Consider the following 26,230-nt stretch of genomic DNA (forward strand, 5'->3'; position numbering starts at 1 on the left):
TAAAGAACTATTTTGGTATCAATATTAAGTAGTAACTGATTTACCTAGTGATGTAGTATGTGTTCACTAAATAAATTAGAGCTGTTTTCGTTTAAAATGCGGAGAACCCTGAGAGGAGGCAAAGTGCTTAAGCTGGTGTTTTTAAGGAAGCCGCACTGCCGTAAGTAAAATAATACTAACTTCATGCTAAAATGTCTTTATGAAGGATATACCATAGAATATTGATTTATTGTTAGAATCCTCTCTTGTTAGGGGTAGGAGGAGAGCAGATGTTTGTAACAACTCTCGTGTTTCCAGAACAACAACAACAAACCCCCACACTATGGCAAGGTCTGTATTTACTGCCAGTAAGTGTCTCTTTTTGGCACTGCCCCTGATGCGGTAGATTCAGAATTACCTTACGTGGGTGCTGTTCTAGCTGCAGCCTGTACTTTCTTAGAGGATCAGCAGTGGTGTTTCACTGGTTTTGGTGGTTTTTTAAGTGGAAAATTCTCTTCACCTGCTTCACAGCACATCCTGTCACTATTGTTAGTTTACCAAAATATGGAAAGCTTAATCACTTCAGCATCCACAGTGTGGCAGTGTTTGGAGTTCTTCAGGAGCAAAACTGAAGTGAGCTTGTCCAGTACTTTTTTTCACAAAAGTTGCGGTTTGAGGTAATGTAATTACGTTGCTGGGGAAAGAGTTGTTTGAGGGGGCAAGAAATAACTTAAACACTTACTACTCAGGTTATTAAGACTTTAGAAAGTACAAAGGCAGAGTGAGTTATGGGTACAGCCTTGCATTCTATTCCTGCCTACATGTGAGGATTAATAAATTTTAGCCTCTGACTTTGAACAGTGGAATTGGGTCATCAAGAGAAGCAACTCAGATGTTTTCCTTTTAACGTGAAAGCTGTGACATCTAATGTACTTTCCAAGCTGTTCGGTAGCAGAACACTGCTCTGTGATATTTAGATTGTAACTATGCAGATGGTAACTCTTTGGTCCCTGTCCTTCAATGCTAATGAAAATAACCAAAGATGGAGAGGCGAGGTGGTATGTTCATCTACTTTTCCAGTATTTTGAAGTAGAAAATTATCTTTTCAGCTGAACTTAGGGTAGGAGATATCTAGAAAAAGACTTTTAAAGTATTAAAAAGACAAGAGTTAACGCATAATATAAACTGTTCCAGGTAGGATGTTTATTACAAGGAGCAGCATTGTTGGACCAGACTGGAATTTTGGGATCTTAGGGTTGCACTGGCTGATTTAGCTAGGAGGAGTGCTACAGAGGGGAGAATAGTATGCTGAATCGAAACGGACAGCTTAAGAGAAGTTGACCCTGTTTCTTTCTTTCCCACTACTGGAAGTGGAATAGCCTCTGATTGTGTGGGCCTTTCAGCATAGGAGAGCCATTTGCTGGATGCGTGGAGCCTTGAACAGTGATACACCTTTCATCTTGCTTCACAGAATGGTGTCTTCTGGTGGATCACAAGCATTCCCAGTAAGTTGTCCACTTCGGCTGTTTTTGTACTGGAACAGGCTTGTCAGACTGTTTAAAAAAAAAAAAAAAGGTGTGTGTATATATACATATATATGGATAATGCATTAAGGTACCAAGCAACTTAAAAGGGTTTCAAGTAAAATGAAATGCTGGCTGAGGCAACTTAACCAGTCCTGACCGAGAACCTGGTGAATTGCGTGTAAACAGGGCTCTGCTCTTACACAATTTCAAAAGCCAAAGGAAAACAGTGGATGTGCTGGGAAGAAAGAGCGGTGGCTTTGTGCTTTGAAGTGAAGAAAATCTGTACGTATTTCTTAAAAACTCCTCCTGTCATACAGTATGTTGCATAAATTACCAAATTACTGTAGCTGCTTTATAGCTAAGAATGTCTTCATATTAATACTTGTAGACTCTTTGCCACTTCTAACTATAAATATTTCCTCAGCTCTGCATGTCACCAAATTACTGGCAGGCATGCTGGTCACGGGGCTGGAAACAATTGCAGAAGTCCTGCATCTGGATCAAATCGACTTTATGAAAGGAAACCTAGTAGCAGAAAATGTGTAAAGTTTACAAACTCTTCCTAATAGTAAGTTTTAGCTACTGCCAGAGTGAAACTCAGAAGGCACACAATTCACTGGAAAAGTTAATATTGCTTCAATACCTTACAGGAACGTGACTGGAAACTTAATCTCCATAAACAAATTCCCACTTTTCACTTGTAAATCCCTTGAAATGGGGATCCTGTATTTACTCTGCTGGTTTCGTGTGCCTCAAAGCTGACAGTTTCTTCAAGCTGTCATTAAACCATCATCTGTAACTACCTTTGATATACTATTAAATGTCTGTAAAACAACATTAAAAGCTGCTACTACTAGAAAATGACAAATGTGGGGAAACTTTAAATGCCAGCTCTTGGCACATGCGCTACAGAAGTTTTGTAGTTGGATGGAAAGGCAGATGGTCAGTAGTCCGTATCAGCAACACCAGATCGTGGCATGAAGCAAGTATGTCATTCCTAGAATGGCAGTTTTTCAGAGTAAATGTTACTTCATCTTGAATTCTTAATTCTTTTAAGTACCTAAATAGAGTATAAACCAACATCCATTCTTACTCTGACCATAATTTATTTATATTGCAAATTATTGTCAAAACCTCCCTTTGTTTGGTCTTACGCTTCTGTAGCTTTTTCCTCAAGACTTTCGTGGTGTGCTGAGGTGGGCAGTACAGAGGGGAAAGGATTACAACTTTTTTTTTTTTAAATTCTATACCCAAGATGAGTGCCTGTGCCACGTGGACTCTTTCAGGCACTGTCATTTTAACTAGGAAGTCTTCTCTGTAGTTGCAGTGTACTTTAGTGTAGCTCCTAGAGTAAAGTATCAATACGTTCCCATGCACCCCCGCAAAAATTAGAGTATTGATGAGCTGGAGGAGCATCTTTCAAGAAACATGAAACAGACGGAGACCTTTATGAGCTTGGGGTGGGGGAGGGAGGGAACTCTTGCAATACCATGGACAGCTACAGGCGTGCAGCCTGAAAAATGCTGTTAGCTCAAATATATTGAAATGAGAAGAGGAACTGGTAACTATAGTAAAAGGTTCTGCATTGAAATCGAGGCAAAAATCCGAGCGCTTTGTCAGCCTCGGAGGTTTTATTTAAGAGGCTGCCCGTAGTGAAGTTCTGTACTCGGCTGTCACAAGTAAAACCCTTGCCTGAGCGACATTGTGACAGTAAAGCCTTACTCTGTCCTAGTGCGTTACTTCCCTTCTTACAAGCTTTCTTTTTTTTTTTTTTTTTTTTTTTCCTTAACTACATGCCCAGTTTACCTCTTTCTCATTTAAGCTGTTTGGAATCTGTCACAGATATGGACTCCCTCACTCACACTGCACAGTTCATACTCATTTTTTCACTACCTTTGCAAGGTATTTATAACGAACTACACGTGTGCGGTGAGCAATTAGACTTCTGTGGTGGAACCAGAGCCTTAGTTTGCAGGTTGGTTGTATTGCGGACCTGAAGGAGGCTTTCCTTACCTAAAATGTTGTATTTTCACTAACTGTATCCCTTGTTCTAATATGTTCAGTTACAAACCTTCACCTGCTTACACATTTATCTTGGCTATATGGCATTTTCATTTTTTAGCTGCTGTGAGTTTGCGTATTTTGCCACATTATAGCTTTCTAAGCTTTCTAGAGTTGTATAAATATAGAACTGCAAGGGTTTTTTTAAATAAGGTGAACCTCTGAAGTGTGTTCCAGATGACCTGATTTGTACTGAGACACAAATGATATCTATGTTGCTCTGTTTTATTTTACTAGATTTGTAGGATACGTATTTTGCGCTAGCGACGCATCTTCAAAACAGCGCTTGATAGGATTTTTGTATTTCATCTGATTTAAATTGCAGAAACGTCTTTTAGCAGGTTATTACTGCACAAGACCCTACACGTGCAGGTAGAAGGGGGCTGTCTCAAGCTAATATTTCGAGAACGGCTCTGGCGTCGGTACATTGCAGACTGTCAGCTGTGCAGACTGAACACTGGCCCATTGTCTTGTCCACTGCAATTCCTGCCAGATGTAGAATTCTGCTAGAAGATACTTCTTCCCAAAATTCCATTTGCAAAGATTTGCCACTGCGATGCAATTAACGTAATGCTGACAATGAAGCATCCATGTGGTTTTGCAGCCTCTTCCACAAATTGGGCACAAGAGCAGAATAAACTTCTGCATGTGAAGATTTGTGTATCTGGCTTAATATCACTTATTCTTGTTCTAATAGTAAATAAAATGTTTGAAGTGACATCTGTGTAATAGAAAGTGGATTACAGATCTGTCAGCGCATGCACACATTATGTTCATCTCTGACTGTCCATAAAATGTGCTCTCAGCATCTTGACGTACCTGTGGCAGGTGCCTTAGTAATGACCCATCTGGTATAATGCCCCATTATGTGGCATAATCCTCCAGCCAGTGGGCCTGTTCTCTGAAAAACAAGTTATTTTCTCAGTTAGTCTTCAGATAGTTCTTTGATTAGCCCATGTGGCTACTTGAGCACAAGGGAGATGGATGAGGCCACCTTTGGGAGAGATGGAGACCGGCCCAGGTTGTGAAACTGCCCACGGGGTTACAGTGGAGGCAGGGGATAAGGAAGGGAATTCACAAACCAAGCGGTCTGCAGAAACAAGGGAATGTAGGACTCTGCTCTCTGTACCATCTGCAGGCAGGACCAGCACAACTGGTAGGATCTGTCCACCTGTAATGAAGGGTAAGGTCATGATTTAAAAAATGGTTTTGGCAGAGAAAGCAACTTTTTAAAACATAGTGACTTCAACTAACAGCCTTCTGGCTTAAAAGGACTAAACTGTAAGGTGGTAGTAAAAGGGGAATTTCTCCAGTTTACCCCAATCTCCTATAAAACTAACCATGTAAGAGGTTCTGATTATTTATGTAGCAAAACAGGAAACCAACAACTGGTACTAGCTCTGGATTGCTCACATTTTATCTCATTCCAAACATAACAAAAAAATATACCTTGCACCCGCAGTCTTGTACTGTCCCTTCTGATCTATTGCTGGGAATAGTTTGGGCATGGGAATAAACCTGTGCGACATATGGAATAGTCAAATGGAATATATAACAAAGCCACACAGCTTGAGAAAGAAATGCACCATGTTTGGAGTATGTGTTTGCAGAACTACCCCAGCATGCAAGTAAAGCCAGAGTAAGAAGTCTTACTGTTTTAATCTTTAGCTGGTTTAGGTTCCACAAATCTAAGACAAATATCTATTATTTTAGAATTGAATTATCTCTAACTTTAGAATTCAGCAGGTATTTAAACTTATGCTTTTGTCCCCTCACTTTGCTACTGCATCTCTTTGGAAAGGACACTACCTTCATTTACAAGATCATGGTTAAGATATCTAAGTCCCGTTCTCAAGTCAGGAACGACCTAATGTTTCTCCAAACCATGTTTTTTAAGGAAGGATTTGTTTTTCAACATCTTAAGTCCCTTTTATGGTAAAATAATAATTGTACTGGAACTTTCATAAGGTTTTCTGGATAAATCTCTTAGTTTGTGGTGTCTGGATGGCTGCCTGAGCAGGCCTTGTGAGGCAATGAATGTAGTCCGTATCTCTGGAAGAGCTCTTCCCTATGTCAGTTAGCATTTTCCTTTTTTCATGGGAAACTTCTCTTTCCTGTTGTCTTTCCTGTTTTGAAGGAATATCCCTCTTCCATTTTGCAATCAGCTGTCTTATGTATAAGGAGACTCTGTGACATCTGAGCTTGTATCTGCTTGCTCAGGAGAAAGACCTTCCTCTGTTTGGGAGTCAGTTTCCTTGCGGATGAAGCTGACACCTTCCTCTGCTTGGGGTTCAGCTGCTTTTTGCTTGAAGGGCAGATGTTCCCCTCTCACAGGGTTCATTCAGTTCCCCCCCTAACACATGTCGCCGTGCGTAGGCCAGTATCTCCTTGCAATGAGGAAGGACGCACCTCGGACCACGACGCAGGCAGGCCTCGCTGGGTGAACGCATCCAGAAGTGCTGTGTTCCAAAAGGGAGAGAAGCAATTAACCCTGCTGAAGGCACGTGCAGTGCCCCGAGACAAAAACCTACCTGCACGCCCAGGAATGCTGCCATACAGCCCTGCATCAGGCCCATTCAGAAACAAATAATGCTCTCCCAACTACTGGAGCTACTAGTTAATAAATCAAATCCTACATGATATTCTTAGTAAAAAATATCCAAATTAGGTGAGTGTCACTAAAATATTTTTCTGGTTTTTTTCTCCTCTGTCACGGAGAGAAAAAAGTCAGGTATGTTTTTCTCTCCTCCTTCCCTGCCCGTTTTGGTAGCAAAAATAAGAACAACTTTATCAACCTCCTTGGTGATGGTGTTGAAAGCCAGCATATGCACAGGCATGATCGTAAGGAACATGTATTAGAAACTGTAATTACACTCGGATAACAAACGTAATCAACAGCTAACAAATTTTGTTAGAAAATTCAGAAACAACAGAAGTTGAAAAATGTTTCCTTTTTTTTTTTTTTTTTTAGAAAACTTGTTCGTTTTGAGCAAGTTGAACTTAAATTGCAGTAGCTGTGCTGCCGCAAGTGGAACTGCAGCGATAGAAAGCGCTATTTCAACTCGTTAACTTCAACTTGATAGCATACAAACGATTTCAATTTAAATTGTTCAATATTCAAAACAGAAGTGGTGTCACTGATATCAGAAGAGATGAATGTAAGGCTAGTATTACCAAACAGCTTCACACTACATTGACTTGTAGTTGTTCTTTTTTTGTGAACTGTGTGCCTATTACTAAACTCTGATGGTTCATTTGTTAGAGCAGGAGGGTTTTTTTCATTATTTGAAACATAATTCCCGATGTTTCCCAGGCATTTGTATAAGGTCCTCTAAATACCAGTTAAGACAGATGTTTAGGTAACTTTTGAATGGTGATGTATTATGACTTACATGAAAACATTAATTTCATTTCTTTTTCAAATTCACTGTAAAAAAACATCTGAGAATAACTTTCCTGGTTTAGTTTAGTGTAGTTCGATGAACTGTAAGTAAATATAGAATAACCTGGAGTATGAGAAGAGTCTACACAACATTAGGTACTTTACTGATGAAATCTTGTGATTTACCAGGGGCGCAGATGTCAGGAAAGCAGTCGGTAACCACAGTCCTAACCCATTCGTTCCTACTGCAGACTTGGCTTTTGCTCAGCAAGACGCAGCAGCTCACTCTATATTCTTCATTACAATCACCCAATTTCACGAATTTTGCTTCACTTAAAATACCTTAACTGTCTTCAGTAGCCAAAGTTGGTAAACATGCTTAAATCGAAACTGAACGTTACCACTTACATTTATATATTTTTATGTCTGTGATTAGTAGCTGGCAGAAGGTCTGGTCCTGCTCCCCCTGAAGCAGATGTCACAAGTTCTTACGTCTTCGTTTGCAGCTTCACGGTGGATTTCTTGCCCAATGGTGAAGAAAGAACCAGTTTGGTAAGGCGTTGGTTACAGTTATCGCACAAGAGAGCAGAAAACAAAACACAGCTGTATACCAAGGCGTTTCCATTTTAATTTCGTTACCGCTGCCGATGGCATTGAGGTGTCATTCCTCAGCGGCCATTTTCCCCCCCTCCTCGCCCTGCGTCTCTCGGTCCCCTTCCAAACGCGGGTGCGGGGGTCCCGGCTCCCTTCCCGTCACCGTGTTCCATGTCACCGTCCCGCGCGGGTCCCCTCCGGCCGTTAACGGCCGCCGCCCGTTTACTTTCGAACCTGAGCGGCCGTTGGGCTCCTCCCGCCCCGCCTCTGCCCCCACCCCCCGACTGCGCATGCGCGGCCCCGCGGCGCCGTGGCGGGCGGCGGGGAGCGGGACCGGCGGTTTGAAGGCGGCGGGACGGCCGGGCCGGGCCGGGCCAGGCCAGGTAAGTGACGGGGGGGGGGGTGTTTTTGAGGGCCTGGCCTGGCGGAGGGTTTCTTCTCACAGACCTGGCAGAGGCTTTGCAGCAGGCGGGAGATCTGCAGGTGGCGGGTAAAGGCGTTCTCTCCCTTCTCGCTCTGTACTACGGGCCAAATGGTAAATGAACGCTCCAGACCAGAAGCTTTGGCAGAGGTCAGTGGCGAGCCAGTCTTGGCACGGAACACGAGCGTGGAAAGGACAGAGCAGCGTAGTTGGGTCTTTTGGATGTGGTGACTTCTGTACGCTTGTAGTAGTAGCAGACGAGGAGCCGGTGGAGGGAAATACAGGAGAGAGCTGTCAGATCTGCTCCTCAGACAGGCTTCTCACCTGCTTTGTCTCCGTTTACGGCCTGAAAGGCTGTAAAAATGGGTAAAAATGTGGGATGGTGGTGTAGCTGTGGTAGGAACAGGGACTAGGGGCAGAATATCTGGTTGAGAATTGCTGTGACTTGGGCGTGGGGTGTTTGTGGCAAAAGGTGAAGCCGTACAGCTGAAATGGGCCGGAACAGAAAGATTTAAGGTCCAGCTGTTGTTTCTGATTTCTGGTGCCTGGCCTGTTGTTACACCCAGCAAACCTGGCAGCTGTGTGGCAGGCTCCGTTCCTTCTGACACACTGACAAATACCGGAGCTGCACCTCAGCACCTCTGTTGTGGTTTGTTTTGTTTTTTTTTTTTTAAAAGTTCTGTCACCCTTTACTATGAAGGTGACTTATAAATAGAAAACACTGACATAATGTCATTTAATGTCCTATTTTTGCACAACATAAACTTGAGCTTCTCTGGGAGGAGGGCTTCATGGAGCCCTATGGGATGGGGAGGCAGAATTTCTAACGCGGATTTACTTTAAGTGCAACACAGCATTGAAAGTTAAGTCAAGCGTTCCAGTGTCCTTCAGGAGAGAGCAGACGTTGTTTTCCGTCCTGACAGCGGCGTGAAGGCAGAGCGGGGAGCCTGGCGGCGCTGGCTCCTGGGGAGGGTCTGCCTTAGGTGCCCCCGGTAACTCTCAGTATAGGCTGTCGCGACTGTTACCGAATGCCAAATTCACTTTTTAAAATCCTTCAGAGCAGATTGGGGTGTGTTGGCTCGTTACAGCTGGCTTTTGCTATAATGCAGTTAGTTATTTGTCTGCCTAAGTGCTGGCAGGGGCTGTATTTCAGATATAATTGTTTCTAAACGACGCCTTGCATCGTTAGCTGGGTGAGCAGTGGCCCGACGGCTAGGTGCGGAACACACACAGCGTTATTCCGATCTGTTTAACAGAAAGCTTTGCCAGATAAGCTGTAAGATAGGTGTGCTGCACGCCCTGTTTTCACCTCGTCTCCAGTATCGCTAATTAGAAGAGGATAAGATCACAGCCGCTTAGCCCTTCTGTTGCTGGCAGATTTCTGAAACTCACCATGTTACTGGCACAATGACACTTGTGAATTTTTGAAATACCTTCTAGCTTGTGATTTGCTTACACGGAGTGACTCTTAGGATACGCCAACACCCGCATTTGCTACCACAGTTGTTTGGAACGTTTAAGGAAAAGTATCTGCTCTGGGCAGGAAAGCAATTCCCAGCTTCCTGCTACTTTTTCTTCCCCCCCCTCCGCCCCCGTAAAACTTTTTTTTTTTTCCTTTCTCTCTGCTTAACTCTGTGATGTTGGGTCTTCTCTATCTTTTTTTATTGGCGTTCCCAGTCTCTCTGTTTCTGACAGCCATCTACTGATTTATTTCCAGCGTTGTTCATGTGTAGCCTGTTTCCTCCGCACTGCTGCCAGTGGAGAAAACGGAGTTTCAGGATTTCTGACAATTTCAGGATTTCTTCCTTTTGCTTCCCTGGGACAATTCTGGAGTAGTTGTCTAGAACAAATTAAAAACCCACAAGGTGCCTATAGCAAACACCAACATTAGCATTGCAAGTATTGTTTGGACATGGGGCTGGAGTGGGATGCCCCACGCGCCCCTGGCCCCTGCCCAGAGCTGAAAGCCAAACTCCTGCCCTAGCACTGCGCCTGGCTTCCCAGAGCCGCTCGCTAGCAGGCGACTGCTGCCATTCTTTAAATTTCTGAGTTGCCTGGGAAACAGAGCTGTGTGTTTCTGTGGAAATGGGAATTGCAGTCCCTCTGGCTAGCGGTTGCGAGGGTTACGAAACGGCCCCGCAGCGAGCGCGGGCCTGCGGGCTGCTGGAACCAGCGCAGGCTTGGGGTTTGCTGCGGGGAGGCGCTGCCTGGGGAGGGGGGTTGCTCCTGCAGGGTTTGGGGTGATTCACCGTAGTGCCGAGGAAAACTTTGTAAAGTTTCTCCTTCATTTTTATGGTAGCGAGCAACCGCTCTGCAGTTAAAACAGTTTTTTGAAGATTGGTTTTATCGTGCCCTCTATGTAGCTGAAATAAGCTAGACGTGTCGTTTTTACAGAAAATTTCCTGCCTGAAATAATCCCTTTGAAGAAAACTACAGCTCTGGATCTAGGGGAAAAAAATAGGATTTTTAAACATAGACTTTTTTTAAAAAACTATATTTTCATTCTCTGTGTAGAAGAAAAAATAATGAATGAGGGTGCCTACTGAAGATTCTTTCTTTTCTAACCATAAGCAAAAACTTAACTGTTTTTTTTTTTTCTTGCTTCTAAAGTGGAAGTGACATTCCCAAGATTCAGAATAACTTGACATATAAATATATACATGTGCGTATGTGTGTTTATACACATATATAAAACTTTTAGATGTGTTCCCTGTGGGAATTAATTCTCAAAAAACAATTTATCTAGAGAGTGGAGTAAGATTTGTTCTCCAGCTTCCCTTCATTATTGACACATTTATTTAGTTTCAGTGTCTGGAACGTGACTTTAAAATGTGAAATTCTTAATGTATAGACGTAAAGAACCCCGTGTTGCCACAGTGGCTGGCTGGAAAAGCTGGGAAATAGGCTTTTTTTTAGTGGCTCCTCCGTAAAAAGAGAAATACCTCGTGGTCTTCAGCGAGAGCAGTGCCGTCCGGGAGCGGATTTAGTGTTGAAATGTTGTGAATGTCTGTTGCTAAATGCCTGTAGTGCTTGATATTAATTCTCTTCGGCTGGGAGAACACGCCGGTGAGGTATAAATGCTAGCACACGTTATCGCTCTTCTTTTAAAGGGGAGTTCTTAACAATTGTGCCTCTCTCTAGTAGATTTTTCTTCCGACTGTTGTCAAGGTCTCTTTAAAAAGTGGAGTTCAAAGAAGTGACCCGACATTTTGTATTAATTAGCTGAAAAAATGACCTGATGTGTGTTGCATAGGGTTTCTTTTTTTTTTTTTTTTAAAGCTGAATTAATATGTTTTCAATCTAAAGTTGACTTAACAATATATAAACACCCCCTTGAATTGAACTGGGTGTTTTGGGTGATGGTGGCCATTAGATTTTTTTACTATTATTATTATTCTATCTGATTTTACAAGGTGAAAGAGTCTGATGAGGTTTGCAGAGCTGAACACTTTCGCTTTTGGGTGTCCCAGCCTGTCTCAATAAAGCGAGATAAGCCATGATTATTTCGGTACAACCAGCAGAGGTTTCTCTGCCCGGAGCCGATTTAACTCTCGGAGAACGGGGGTCCGAGTATTTGATTTCTGACTTCTGTCAGGTCCGCTCTGTGCCTTGTGCAGGAACCATGCTGCTTAATTTAGTTATTGTAAATTGGTTTTAGTGGCAAATTTGATGGTTTTCGTGATTCCAAATGCAATTTAAGGTTTTATTTTCAAAGAAGAGTGTAATTAACTGTTCGATTCCTTTTAAGTAGATTCACTTAAAATCACTCTGTTAACAACAGAGGCTCGGTGGCACTGTGTGCAGCTGCCTCAGCCCAGCTGCGTGTTATTGTTTTCAGACTGAGAGTTCGACCCTAATTTGGGAGGCTTTGATACCAAATGCTCGCACAATTTCTTTTTGCAGTGTGGCAGAGTCTGCAGAGTGGACTAGAGCTAGGGGACAGGAAAATGGGACACAAAGACAGGCGAAGCTTGTACTATTTTCCCCTTTTTTTTTTTTTTAACAGAATGAAAAACAGAACTATGGTTTATGATGAAAACTGGCACTAGAGTTATTGTTATTTGTGACTTTACTGTGCGGTAGCACCGAGCTGGCAAAGGAAAACAAGGCAACATGACAAAGGGCAGAAAGTGAAAGTTAGTTTTTAGTTTTGTGCTTAAAGTAACCCAGGAATGACACCTAATTTCTGTCAGGGGTATTGTATTTGAGGGCCGTTGAGTTAGGCTCTGGTTTGTGCCGGAACCTGGAGATAGCTTTTGGTAAGTTTGACTGCTTAATACTCTGACTGTTTCTATTACAAAAGTGACATCTGAGAGAAGTTAGGGAAGGAAAAAAGGTTTCTGTACTTACTGTTCTGTTCTTACGTTGAGAATGTTACTCGTGGTGGGAGAAAACTGTCATAATTCCTAGGTCACTTAGAAACTTTAGTTCTAAGACTTGTACACTCTCTTGAGCTGTTTCCCACCGTAAAAAATATACGATAGCAGATTGCTGCTTTTCCTGGCTTTTGAAGGCAGAAGTTGGGTGTGGGTGAACGCTGTCTAGTCACTTAGAGCATCAGTGCAGGTCACAGTTTGCCGAAATCTTTGCACTGTTGCTCGCTTCCATTCTGTTTTGTCTTTTTTTTCCCCTTAGCAATAACCTGCTGGTGTTATTGGTCGTTAAATGTCACATTGAGATGCTTAGGTTAATAAAATGATTGAAAACGAGCTGATTGTAAAAAGAGATTAAACTTTTTCCTTTTTATTGCTCCTCTGTAGGACATGCATCACTTTGAGGAGGAGTTAACGTGTTCCATTTGCTACAGCATATTTGAAGATCCACGCGTTCTGCCCTGTTCCCACACGTTTTGCAGGAATTGCCTGGAAGGCGTTATCCAGCTGTCCAGCACCTTTTCCGTTTGGAGACCCCTGAGAGTTCCTCTGAAGTGTCCCAACTGTAGGACGATTGTTGAAATTCCTGCGGCTGGTACCGAATCGCTGCCTATCAACTTTGCATTGAAAGCCATCATTGAAAAATACCAGCAGGAAGATCACTCCGACGTCGTGACCTGCACTGAGCATTACAGGCAACCGCTGAACGTTTACTGTCTTCTGGACAGAAAATTGGTGTGTGGCCATTGCCTTACGATCGGAAAACACAACGGTCACCCGATAGACGACCTTCAAAGTGCCTACGTAAAAGAAAAGGAGACTTCGGGTAAAATTCTCGAGCAGCTGACTGATAAGCACTGGACTGATGTGTGTCTGCTTATCGAAAAGCTGAAAGAGCAGAAGGCCCAGTGTGAAAGCGTTGTTCAGGACGACAGAAAAGTAGTAGTACAGTATTTTAAGAAACTTAGCGATACCTTGGAGCACAAAAAACAAGCTCTGCTGACCGCCCTGGATGATGTTAACGCGCAGATTTTGGAAGAATATGAGCCTCTCATAGAGAAGTTGAAAAAAATAAGGGAAGAACAGCTGGAATTAATGTCACTGAATACAGCTATTCAAAAAGAAGAGTCCCCGCTTGTTTTTCTGGAGAAGGTGGATTGTATGCATCAACGTATAAAGGCCTTGAAACAGAAGCAGCTACCGGATGTTAAACCTGTGGAGATTTATCCGAGGGTTGGGCACCTGTTGAAAGATGTGTGGTCTAAAACTGAAATTGGTCAGATCAACAAGATCCTCACTCCAAAAATAAAACTGATTCCAAAAAGGAAGTTATGCAGCAAAGGCGGCGGAAAGGAAGGAAGAGAATCTAAAGAACTACTCCAGGCTGTAAATCCTCTAGCAGTCCTGCTTCTTTTTATAACGATAGCCGTAACTGTGTTTTCGCTGCACAAGCCGGTATCAGCAGTTGTCATCGAAGCTACTCCCACCTATATTTCAGAATTCTTGCTGCGCGTTTATCGAGACTTCTGCACCCGTTTGCAGAATACGTCGGATGTGCTGTGCCACGCATTTAATTTGCTGACGGAGTTCTTCGGGAGAATTGTTTCTCTTTGACTATTTTGATGACAAGGTTAAAAGTTAGTGTAGGAATCCCCAGGAGTTTTTTTTTTAATTATAGAATCACAGGAGGGTTCGGGTTGGAAGGGACGTGAAAGCTCACCCAGTTCCACCCCCCTGCCCCGGACAGGGACACCTTCCATCAGGTCCATCGCAGCCCCGTCCAACCTGGCCTTGGGCACAGCCAGGGATGGGGCACCCACAGCTTCTCCGAGCAACCTGGGCCAGCGCCCCACCGCCCTCACAGGGAAGAATTTCTTCCTTATAGCCAATCTAAACCTGCCCTCTGCCGGGGTAGGTGAACAGCCCAGCTTTTAAGTAGAAATTAGCGTTCTACACTTTTCCTTTCTATTTCCCTGTCCTTCCTTTCTCTGTACGGGGTCAGTTTCCTCCTGGCTAACTCTGGTTATCTGAGGAGGTTTGCTGGAGGAGACTCTCCTCGCGCCACAGCACGGGCAGGTGTTTGTTTCAGCTGGAAGCAATCTGCGTAGGAAAGCTGCCCTCAGCTTAAAAGGCGTAATCTACAAACTCCTCAAACATCAACTTTTTTTTTTGATAACACAATTTTAAATTGTTTTTTCTAACAAAAGCACTACGTTAAAGGTTAAAAAACACCTCAGGCTGCAAACTGGCTGGTCCTGGACGACTCAGTGACTAGCTGTGGTGCACAAAACCTCCTGGTTTGTGTTTTACTGCCCTCCGAGCGGGTTTGAACTGATACACCTGTCCTGGCTTTCGTTTTCTTTGTTCCTGGTTACTAGTGGATGACAAGATTTCTTCTTTTTTTTTTTTTTTAAAATCCGTTTTTAATAACTTTGTCTTTCAAATTGTTCTCTTTGCTTTGCAGAGCAGTACCTGCAGGAGTTCTAGAGAAATACTGCGTGCAGGTTTTAGTGCCGGCTGTGCACGGATCAGGTGTGTGTTTGGTTTGGCCGGGAGCTCTCCCTGCTTACTGAGCCCTCGCTTTTTGCTAAATCAAGTAACAGGCAGTGAAAACGGGTGCGTGCTGCGGTAACAGAACTCCCGCTGAACCCAGGGGTGTAAGGATTTCAAACGTTGTCAGAGCCCTTGAAAGAACTTGATGATGAATATAAATCTGTATTCCGCTTTTCCGCACAAATAACAGACCGGTGCCTTGACGTAGAGGGAACACGACAGCATTTTATTCTGCGATCGCTAACGCTGTTCGCTGCTCCACTCTGAACCGTGCTCAGGAGCAGAATCCCCGGTGGAAGCCGGTTCTGGCCTTCGGTCGTTAACAGCCCCGTGGCAGCAAGTGCTGGGGCAGCCTTGGAGAGCTGCGGTTACAGCAGCAGAGCACAGAGGAGCTCCGATCCACTAAAACCCCCAAAATGAGGATTTGCCGTCTCTGATCGCGTTTGACTTGATAAAAATGCCAGTGAATTCTAGCACGGCAGCGAATTCTAGCACGGCAGCGCTCCTTGGCTGTTGTATCTCTTTAAATAATAGAAGTTGTTTAAATAGCGACTGAATTCTGAGGCTGGCCGTTACCTCCGGGGTATTTTAAAGCCCTCCTGCAAACCAGAACGTGCCCGTTGCTACCAGCAGGCACTGGAGGGGTCCTGCAAAATCCCAGTTGCTGCCAGACTTCAGTGAGAGCTGGGGGCAAGGTCAGCCCTCGGATGTGATGCCGATGCACTCCGTAAGCCGAAACAAAGATCCTGACGACGATACTGGTATCCTAAAAGTGCCGTAGGGATAAAAGACGGGATCTGGCCGCGCAGCCGCTGCAGCTGGGTGGTTTGGATGGTTAAGGTTCGGCTGAGGTAGGAGCCCGCAGCGTCGCAGCGTGGGGGCCCGTGCCCGTGCGCTAGGAGCGGTTTCTAGCATTTCTGTGTACGTTTTCTGTAATTTTTTAGTGTTACAAAGGCAAATCCCGTGCCTGCCGCTGCTCAGGTTTTGAAGCGGTGTTTAGGTGTGTCCTGGGGCGGGATAAACGCTGTTTTAATTTCCCGATAAAACTGGGGATTTGGTTTTGTTTTGAGCCCTGCTGGAAGGCTGTCACTTGGCGTGTGAGCTTCTCCAAACCTGGTGCTGTCTGTCCGCTGCCCTGGGAGGCTTCATTTTTGACTTCTCTTCCTGTCTTTTATTTTCCTGACTTTCAAAAACTTACAGAGTTTATAACGCAATTTTATTTTTCAAGACAGGAATTTATAAAATGCCTTTACCACCGATCGAAACATTTCCTACTTGTACTTCTAATGCACTCTATATTTTAATACATTTGCCTACAAATAAAATATATTCTTACAGGATTGGTTGAAGCCTTGATTTTCTTACTGCGCAGAACCTTCCCTGTGGTCCCAAACAGCGCTGACCTGTGGGGCTGGATCTCTGCTGTGCTGCTGCCTTTTCTTCCTTTTATTTTTTTTGCCCCGCGTGAACTTCAGGAAGAGTCTCTGCATCACCAGGTGGGTCGGTGTGGGTTTCAGTCGTTCCCCTTGCCCGGCACAGGCCGATTTTTCTGGCCGATAGCGAGCGGGTGGATGCCGCTGTTTGACTAGGGCGGCGAGGTGACTGCTGGAGCGCAGCGCCGGGATTTGCTGGGCGGCGCTGTAAGCAGCTTCTCGTTTTCCTCAGCACCGCAGGGTCACACAGCTCAGCTGAGCGGCTTCAGCCCCGCTCTTTTCTGTCCTCTGTGCCGACTTTTGTCTGACAGATGGGAACTTTTTCAAGAACATAAAATGTTTTTACTGGATTTTAACTGATGTGTGAGAGGGGTTTGTACCCTGTCAGACCTCGCATGTCGCCCCTTCAGGAGCGGCTCTTGCGGGTGAAAATAACCCAGTGTTCCCCACTCGCCTCCCCCAGCTCCCTGTTGAGGGGATAATGCTGTGGTTCCCAAAAACGGCCCAGAGGTAACGCTCAAGTCTTTTATTGACAAGTAACAATTCAGGTATCCGTACAGATCGCTTTATTTTACGTGCATTAATTTTTACTTGTCAATAATTTAATACAATCTTAATGTTCAACATTACGCTAGAAGCTTATCTCTGCACTTCGTGACGGATTGTTACAGCGCGCTCCCCTTGCGTTTTCCAGCTCGGCTCCATGCTGATGACGGTGCCCGTCAGGAGAGGGCGAGGCTTCTGCTGGCTTTGGTCCCGCGCGCGGTGTTCGGCTGAACGCAGGACCGTGGCAACAAAAGCAGGATCAGCTCGTCTCCGGTTTTCGCTGGGTGTGAATGGCAAGAGGCGGAAATATAAAGCGGGCTGCGAGCACAGCACAGGATGAGCTGGCCGTCTAGGGCTGGTCTCAGTCAGCTTCCCTACCTCCGGCGGCACCGCCGCCACTGACGTTCGGGGTTGTGTTTTTCCTTTTGCTCCAGCAGCGCAGCGCCAACAGCCAGAGGCAGTTCTAGGTCAGGGATTGGTTCCGGTGCCAGTGTGCCCGGTGCTGGCCGGACTTTCGGAGTGAAACACACAATTTGAGTTTGTAAAGTACAAGAAAAGACAGGATTCAAAGCAAAACCCGTACACTGAGGTGTTGACGAGAGGCTGCTGGAAGCGGAGAGCTGTCTGTAGCAGCCAGGTGAGCAACAGGCGCGGGGTACGGCTGTACAGCGCCTTCCCCCTCGCGGGTGCAATCCAGCCCCGTGGCAGTGACGGCAGATGCGAGCAGACGGTAATTACTGTGTTAATAAACCCTGAGCATGCGACGTGGCCACGCGTGGAGAGAGGGAGGAGCTGTCCCTGCGGGAGGGGAGAGGAAAATAACTGAGAGCAGCGTCCGAAACTGAACCAGTTCCTTACGAAATGGCTCCAAAGGTCCGATTCCCGGACCGCGCGCTGCACACGCCAGCCTCTTAACAGGCGGCTATATTGTTTTGTATCCTGACTTTACGTACTGGAACTCATAATAAAAGGGTACAGGACATTCTGATGGCCTTTAAAAGCAATTTGTTTAATATAAACAGTAACAAAGAAGGATTTAAAACCAAATGCAGAACCCAAGCATTGCCATAGAGCCTACTCGTGGGATGTTAAAATGCAGCTAGATGCATCATTTGAGAAACAGTCTTATTTTTTCACTGAGTTCATATAGTTAAGATCTATACAGACTGTGTAATTAAAGACATGGAGTTTATTGAGGCTGGTTTTATTAATAAGCTCAAATAAACACAAAACTGAAATAAAAGAACTCTCACATACAAAAGTACATCAGATAGAAGTGAACAGCAGCACCGAGAATGGAAGGTTATTCCGCTCTATTTTTGCGCTACACTGCACTCCAGAGCGCCGAGTTCAGCCAGTCCTTTCAATGAGATAAGTTTGGGGTTCGTTGCCACACTTTTTGTGGCATTTTGAGTCTTAAAAATTCCAATTAATCTGTCCGCGATCTCAAACATGTTGTTTCGCAGGGAGATGATGATAAACTGCGCATTTTTCGTCTGCTCCTGAAACAGAAGTGATTTGTGTCAGCCCACGGGATTTCAAAAAGCCCTGTTCTTACGGTCTCTGCGTTCAGGTTTTCGGAACTGAGGAATACGTCACTGTGAGTGGTTTTTCATCCAACAGTTCCGCAGGTGACACGGCCCCGGAGCTCCTGCCGTCTGTAATCGGCAGGTGCCCAACGCGCTCCCAGCCTGGCTGTCGGCACGGAGCCCCGCAATGTACTCAAGCGTGAGTTTCCTCCTCTTACCTTTGACACGAGCCATTCAAGTGAAGTCGATTAAACGTATTTAATTTCTTTCAAAGTTGTGATTCACCACAGTTTTAATGTGAATTCCACAGGACTTACCGAAGGTGGGTGCTGCCAAGTTGTTACAGCAACTCTGCTTTAAGAATGAAAACAAACGTATTTCCACGCACGGAGAGCAGGCAAAGCACGCCCGTCGCTAACGAGAAGCCTCTCGTCTGTCAGTGATGTGCTGGCGCGGGGGCAGCTGCGTACGTCAGCGGGCCGTGGCACTGTGACGGGGCCGTGCCACCCCCCCGGCAGCTGGCGGTGCGTCCCTGCAGCCCCCCTCATTTTTAAATAGCTGATCATAGTCTTTGGCGCCTCTAGGGTATTCCCAAAACCAGGGGTTATACTTTGGATAAGTCTGAAAATTTTGCGTTTAATTTAGCAACCAGAACGGCAGCAATGTAAACGTTTGCTTGGCTTAAATATGGCGGCGACAGAATTTTTAAGGGCATAAAAGAGAAAAAAAAAAAACCCACGCTAGTAAAAACCACAGATCAGAGAAGCTCATGTCAATGAAGTGGAAGTATAAAAAAACGGAAGTATAAAATAGAAGTATAAAATCAAGGACCCTTGACTGCACCAAACAATAAACTCATGCGCTTGGATACATGAACACGTTACTAAGCGCTAAATAAGTCCCTGCGTTTATGTTTCATATATATACACAGTATATACGCACACACGCTGTATCTATGTTACTGGCTACAGCGGATTTTTTGGGGGAAGGTATCGATACTTTAAAGAGGAAGCAGTAGCAGCAAGGCTACGTGGAGATCTCCAGCACCTCTGGCAAACTCTAGCACTCTTTAGGCAGCTTTTGAAGCGATACGGTCAGGATTTGGAGGGAAAAAAACTGTAAATCTGCTGTTGGTTGCCTCATTTCAGGAAAACATCAAACTGAGCAGCCTAGAAAAAAGTACGCGGAGAGCAACACTCTAAGCACCTTTCTGGAAATCTGCTTAGTACATAGTTTCCACTTAATGATTTGAAAATTATCATTCCAGATTTTTAAACCTGGCCGTAACTGTGTTACCACCTTGTCTTTTCCGGTAGAGAAGAAAATATCTTAGAAAAATCACACTGTGGTAGTTACCGTTCAATACTTACGTATATGTAAAATGCTACGATAGAGACGTTTTTGAAGTCAAGGGCTGCGTCGATCTCATCCATAAAATATAGTGGCGTTGGCTTGTAATGATGAAGGGCAAAAACGAGAGCCAGTGAGCTCAGAGTCTTCTCTCCTCCTGACAAGTTAAAGATCTTCTTCCAACTTTTCTTCGGAGGCCGAACACTGAAACAGGTTAGATTTTGCAACTTATTTCTGTTTATGATTAAAATAAGTAAGTTGTGGTGAAAAGCAAGTCGTAAGACAGGAGGGAATTCTTGGAAGGCACAAAGAAGCTGGACTAAAACCACGGATGAGCTGCTTGACGCTCTCCGCGGCTGAGAGGTAGCGAACTGGACTATTTCTGCTCACTGAGGCGTAACTGCAGGGTGCACACGGCTGGGTGGCCAGTTTGTACCACTCAGCTGTTCTCCGCAGGAACTGGAACACCTCAGAACTGCTGTTTAACTGGCTTTTGGAAGTGCCATTCTACTCTTAAGCAATGACTGTACTCTTAGGACCATTTATGACAGGACAATCTCCAGTCACCAGTGCGATTGACACGACTCCCTAGGCAGAATGAAATGATTTGGGAATGAAGAAACCCTGAGAAACTGCTTCAGCAAAGTCTAACTGCTGCCAGTTCCTTATTTCTCCAGGAGAAATTAATTTCTTCGTTACCCAAGGCTAAAAAGTTGTGGCTGCTGTCAGTGTCTTGCCAAGGACTGTCTTGGTGAGCTGATGGTCAATGAAAATTCCCTTTAAAAGCGGGTTTGAAAAAGGAATACAGTAGTTAAGAATTACAGCAGTAATACAAAGTATTTTGACAAACCTAAACGCGATTCCCTCGGAGAAGGGATCCAGAGTGTCCACGAGTTCTAACTCAGCATCCCCTCCCAGAGTAAGCATCTGGTAGTTTTCCTTCAGTTTATTTGTTATTACATTAAATCCGGCCATAAACTCATTTAGCCTTTGTTTCCTCAGATCTTCAAAGGCTTGTCTGAACTTGTCTCTCTCACTGGTAATGTCATCCAGTTCAGCCACGCGTTTCAAGTACAGGTCTTCCTGCCGGGAAAAAAAACAAAAGTACAGTTAAAGATGTCTCCTTAATTTAGATTTTAAACCATTTTTCCTACCAATTTCATGTTTCCCAGAATGGCTAGCAGCTTGGAAACAAGGGGACAAAACCAAATGGTCTCTTTTTTTCTCATCTCTGTGCTCCCGATCTCTCTATAGTGCCGATGGAAAACCCGGGCTAAGATATTAAGGTTTATCTCCCTGCTTCAGAAGCAATGACGTGAATTCTGTGCAGGCTCGAGTACTGGGAAACAGGAAAGCTGTATCCACAGCGCCGACCTCACACAAGAGGGGTACCGTGTGACTGCACCAACAGGCAACGCAGCATCCAAAGGATGAATCCTGCTCCTACGGCAGTAATCCCGCTTACCTTCCTCTTGTATTCTGCAATAGCACTGAGGTTGGGTTTCATTTCATGGCACTGGGCTTCCAGGAGAGCGATCTGATTAGTGATAGCATCCGGATCCTTGATAGCCTCGAGCTCTTCTTGGCTTAGTACTGGAAGTTCTTCGGGTGGTTTATCTTCTATGGGGTGCAGTGATAATTTTGAGATCTAAAATTCAAAACCAGTTACTGGAAATCTTTAAAGATCACATTCTTATCACATGTTTCTAAAATAAACGTCTTCTGGGTTAGCACATACTGAAGCTCCCAGTCTCCCAAGGTTCTTCACGTAACTTCCTTTAAAAATAAGATGCGAAAAAGACAACAACTATCCTTTTATCCTACTATTCTGTTCCTGAAAGTAGCAGATGACTAAGAAATCACCTCTACTGATACCACAGAACCTTAACAACTGTATACTTAATACTTTGTGTGTTGAAGGTTGAAAAGTCTCTGACAGCAGCTCTGCTTGCTGGGTAGCTGCCGCCGTTGTACGAGCAAGGGTATAAAGGGCACTGCGCGCTGCAAGGTCATCTGCTGGTCTGGATGCCTACCTCCGGTAAAGATTTAAATAGAAGGTAGAAAGGACACACACTACCCCTCTTTGCTCCTCTCACCTATGAGGGCGCCCACCCTTTTAAAACATTTTTTTTAAATGCGCAGAGAGGATACACAGGGACAAAAAGGCTCTTGGTTGTCGTTTATGGCCAACGTATGTTTCCCCTCATTGCTCTCCATTACTCGTAGATTGTGTTACGTCAGTTATAGCTATCCTACCGTTCTTTCATACATTAAGAAAACAACCCTGAAAAGCTAGAAGCTAAACCATTTAATTTGTAACTCATCCCTACCCTTGTGCGTAAGCTGGGCAGTGACAGACTGAAACATCATCCTTTATAAACAGAGCTGAATAGGAATTTTCTCCCAAAGGATCTGCTTTCTAACTACATGTTAACATATTAATCTTTTGACAACTTACAGTTGAAGTTTTAGGAACTAAACCATTTCCCTACCTCTTTTTGCCAGTATTTAATCTTTGTCTGGTGCGTAGAAATATGACTATCAATTTGTTCTATTTTCAGCTTAATATTAAGAGCTTCCTTTTGAAGTGCGTGTTCATTGTCTTGAATAGTTTTAATCTCCTGGAGTAAACCGCGATGCTCCTCCTCAGCTGCTGGCAATGCTTGCTAAACAGAAATGACCAAAAAAGTGCATTAATCAGTGGCCTACAAAACCGTTACTGCTTTCTCAGGTTATAGATTTGTTTTCACTACGTTATTCACGGAGCTCACTCTCCGCAATCCCCAGTACTGATGTAAACAAATACATATTCCTGCACTCGGATTAACCTGGTCCCTGAATTCTGGAATGACTGAAAATATGCCGCAGTTTATATTTTCATTCCAGATCTGGATCAGATGAGTCCTACACTCACATGTTTTTAGCGAAAAGACAGTCTCAAAGAAACAACTTTATTTGGAAGGATTTCAGCTGTCCTGGTTGTTTTCACTCTCTCTCGTACATCACTCTACATGGGAAACTAGAGTCTCACAAAACTGGATAAGATTTTTAAACAAGAGTTTTAAACCCAATAATTTATTTGGGGAAACTTGGTGTAAGTTTTTTCTTAGCTTCAGAAAATTAGGTCAAGATACGTTTTCAGGGAAGTCTAGAGAAAATACACCATTCCCATTCCCCAGCCATTGTGGAATGTCACCAGCTGCACACCAAAATTTGCACAAGAATAGAATAGAAGGATGAGGATGTAACTCACCATCCTGCTTTTACCTAAAGACCAGATGACTTACTAGGACTGGTTTAGGCTATTTTTTTTCCCCCAGCATCTGTATTTAAAGGTCAATTTTTATTAACGATTAATCACAATTATTGATTTTGTACGAATGCACATAATATATTGTGGGATACAGAAAAAAAACATTTGTTGCCATTTAATCCCTGTGTGAATTTTTGGAGGATGAGTAGTAGACTAACTGAGGAAAAAAAAAAAGATACTTTTAAAAATAAATAAAGGTACTATCAGTTAATGCAACCCTCGTTAGGCCTGCTTGGAACGCCTAAGGACGAAGGCGAAGAGACAACTCTGACAACAACTGTTATCTAAAATGTATTTCACAGACTGGATCCTCTATGAAGAAATAAATACACTAAATTAATTTGAAACTTACTTCAGCTTGCTTGCAGTCATTTATAACCGCAGCAGCTTTCTCTTCTAGCGCAGTCAACTCTGCTGTTAAGTTTTTAATTTCTTTCTCATTCTCTTCAATTTCCTTCTCTGTGCGAAGAACGGCCTCTTCAGATTTTTTCAGGTTCCTGCATGGGTACCGAGATGTTTGTATACCCCACATGAGTGCAAGTATGACGTAAGATAATCTAGAAACACACTCTTACTTATCAGGATTGTCAAATGCTGTTGACAACGAAATAGGAAGTGCTCATTTCCGCATGAACTCTTCCATTCCTGAGATATCCAAGTAAAACAAAGTTGTCTTCCTTAAACATATCGCAGACAGGCCTCATTAAATCACTTAATTTGTTCTTTCAGAGACAGTTTTGACATTGGTTCTCAGTATTCATTATGTATTGTTAAGCTAACATAAAAAATATACCACATTTTATCTCCTGACATGCCTCATAATAAAATTAGCCCCTCCAGATTTTAACTGCTCCCTCTGCATGGCAATTAAGTGCTATATGGAATCTTTATCCTGAAATACGGCATAGCAGAAAAATAACCGTGACTTTTAAACTGCCTGCTAGAAACTACAAAATTCTATTTCCCTTTACCTCCTTGACAGAAGCAATATTCAGTACTAGACATGCAACTGAAAATGAAGATTTGAAGATCACGGGATTTTTAGCTACGGAGACCACTGAAAACATGTCCTGCAGGCACTGGTGCTGACAGATACAGCTGTCTGAAGGCTGACATGACTCTCCTTGCTGAGGCTTCGCTAAGCCTTCTAGGTCTCTGATCCTTTGCCTGTAAAGCACGCTAATTAACAGCATTACAGTTCTTACTTAAGAACCAGTCTCAGTTTGAGGCAAATCAGTTTAGGGAAAAAGATTATGACCCTCTCCCTCCACTTTTCCTGTAGCCATAAAGAGGTGAAAACCATCTTCCCTAGCCTGACAAATCCCCCGGGAAAGGTCCAACCGCAATCCGACTCGAACCGCAGCGACGTACAATCAGACACTGATGCCTACTGTACCTGGCCGCAGTCTTCATCACCACTTGGGCTTTAGTAACAGCTGAAGTACACTCATCTATTTCTTTGGTGATCTTATCCAGTTTGTCTTGCTGTGCTTTAAGTTTATTATTATTGATATCAATGATGAGCTTATGTAATCGTTTGACTTCATTTTCTACTTTACCAGTTTTCTCAGCAACGCAGTCGTAATCTGTCGATAACGAAAATCGAGTTAAGGTCGTTGTGCTGTCCCTAGGAACACTGCACTGCTGCGATACATCGAGATTCCAGTGATTAAAAGCTCTGCTGTATTAATATACTGAGAAGTGTACATTTGTCTTTATCCTGTTAAAAATGTTGGGTTTTTTTTTAATTTGGCAAAAAGAAAACCCCATCTTTCTGGCACTGTTATAGTACCAAAGCTTTTTGCTGTAATGTTAATTGGATGACTTAATGTACACAGAGTACTTAAATACATGAGACAGTACATTAGAAAATATTCCACACTCATTCTTTGCATTTATTTAATGGAAAAATGCTGAAAGGTTACATGGGAATTGCTGGATAATAAGATAGCCTGCTCTGCCTTCAGGGTAGGTACGTTTCCTTGTTTAGCTTGTACTTAAACCATCTTAGTAAGCTGAACAACTTTCAAAAATTAAACAATGTACCATCTTAGTATTCTAAGGGCAAAACAAACCAACAAAATCTCACATTATGCTTGCTACAGATTTATAATTACAGATTTATAATTTCCTTTTGGGTACAAAGGAGTAAAGCAGAGAGGGAATTACATTTTACTGCGCTCATATTATTCCCTGAGCAAGAACTACAAAGAAGCAGTCAAGGTTTACTTTACTAAGCTACCAATTTCTTCAGAGAAACTGTTATTTCAGTTCTCAGGGTTGTTCTGGTTCTGGCCAGGACAGAGTTAAGTTTCACCTGAGCTGGAGAGAAACTGGAGCTGGGGCTGGGGACACAGCTGGGATAGGTCTCTCATTACCCACCAGCTGGGATAAGTTTACCCAAATTGGCCCAAGGGCTGCTCCACCCCATGTGACCTCCTGCTCAGTATCTCAGTGGGAAGGGTGCTGGTGGGAGCCTCCTGCTACTGGGGAGGAAGCTGAGCATCAGGATCTACTGTGAGCTACTGCACTGTGAGTTATGTCCTTCAGTATTTTCTGTTACTGGGCTTTGTTTTCTTCTCTTAGTATCTTAAACTTTTTTTTTTTTTGTCTCAACCCATGAGTTTTTGCCTGCTTTTCTTTACCAATTCTCCTCCCTGTCCCACTGGAGGGTGGGGGGAGTGAGCAAGAGACTGTGTAGCTTGGTCCTGAGTGGGGCTAAACTATGACAAGGGTTAACATATTTCACAAAAAGACCAGGGTCGCAGTGTGCTCACAACAAAATACAGAGTACTCATTTTATAGAGTCAAGAATAGTCCAGTTAGAGCATGGCAAAAGCCTTTACTTGACTTTAATACAATTACCTCCACACTAACAATTCTTACTCCTAATTAAACTAAATTTCCCTATGAATCTGCATGTAATACAGCCATAAAAATCTAACCAAATTAAAAAAATACTAAAATCAATGTTTACTTTAGCTTGACTAAAAGATGAACTTCAGCAATTACAAAAAAAAAAAAAAAAAGGGGGGGTTTCACAATCTAATCTCCAGAAGCACCTTTTATCCCCTCCTTACAAAAAAAAAAAGGTACCAAACCAAGACACAGTACTGCGCTGGTAATCTGAAAGAACAAAGCCAAAATCATTCATTCCTGTATTAGTAAAA

The 26,230-nt window shown here is 43.5% G+C and overlaps 2 protein-coding genes across 9 annotated transcripts in view; one reads left to right on the forward strand and one right to left on the reverse strand.

Moving 5' to 3' along the window:
• Positions 1–7,411: 7,411 nt before the first annotated feature.
• Positions 7,412–18,440, forward strand: TRIM59 (tripartite motif containing 59). Of its 6 annotated transcripts, XR_015259310.1 has the most exons (5): positions 7,861–7,920; positions 12,724–14,247; positions 14,801–14,868; positions 16,228–17,505; positions 18,335–18,440. XR_015259310.1 is itself a non-coding variant. In XM_086754161.1 (2 exons), the coding sequence occupies exon 2, from the start codon at positions 12,727–12,729 to the stop codon at positions 13,948–13,950; it is 1,224 nt and encodes a 407-aa protein (XP_086610287.1). In that variant the 5' UTR covers positions 7,412–7,500; positions 12,724–12,726; the 3' UTR covers positions 13,951–16,229. The 6 variants fall into 6 exon arrangements, 3 of the variants coding, with proteins under 3 accessions (XP_086610287.1, XP_086610285.1, XP_086610286.1); XR_015259311.1 differs by lacking the exon at positions 14,801–14,868; XR_015259309.1 differs by lacking the exon at positions 18,335–18,440 and having other exon boundaries at positions 14,801–16,229.
• Positions 17,522–26,230, reverse strand: part of SMC4 (structural maintenance of chromosomes 4) — a 38,176-nt gene continuing 29,467 nt past the window's right edge. For all 3 annotated transcript variants that reach the window (XM_086754157.1, XM_086754156.1, XM_086754158.1), the window contains exons 18-24: positions 24,457–24,646; positions 23,413–23,557; positions 22,240–22,413; positions 21,213–21,395; positions 20,598–20,830; positions 19,768–19,951; positions 17,522–18,370 (exon numbers count right to left, since the gene is read on the reverse strand). In XM_086754157.1, the coding sequence (XP_086610283.1) occupies positions 18,182–18,370; positions 19,768–19,951; positions 20,598–20,830; positions 21,213–21,395; positions 22,240–22,413; positions 23,413–23,557; positions 24,457–24,646 (1,298 nt within the window). In that variant the 3' untranslated portion in view covers positions 17,522–18,181. The remainder of the gene's footprint in view (positions 18,371–19,767; positions 19,952–20,597; positions 20,831–21,212; positions 21,396–22,239; positions 22,414–23,412; positions 23,558–24,456; positions 24,647–26,230) is intronic.

The sequence above is a fragment of the Chlamydotis macqueenii genome, chromosome 9 (assembly GCF_036417535.1).
Source record: "Chlamydotis macqueenii isolate bChlMac1 chromosome 9, bChlMac1.mat, whole genome shotgun sequence".
NCBI lineage: Eukaryota > Metazoa > Chordata > Aves > Otidiformes > Otididae > Chlamydotis > Chlamydotis macqueenii.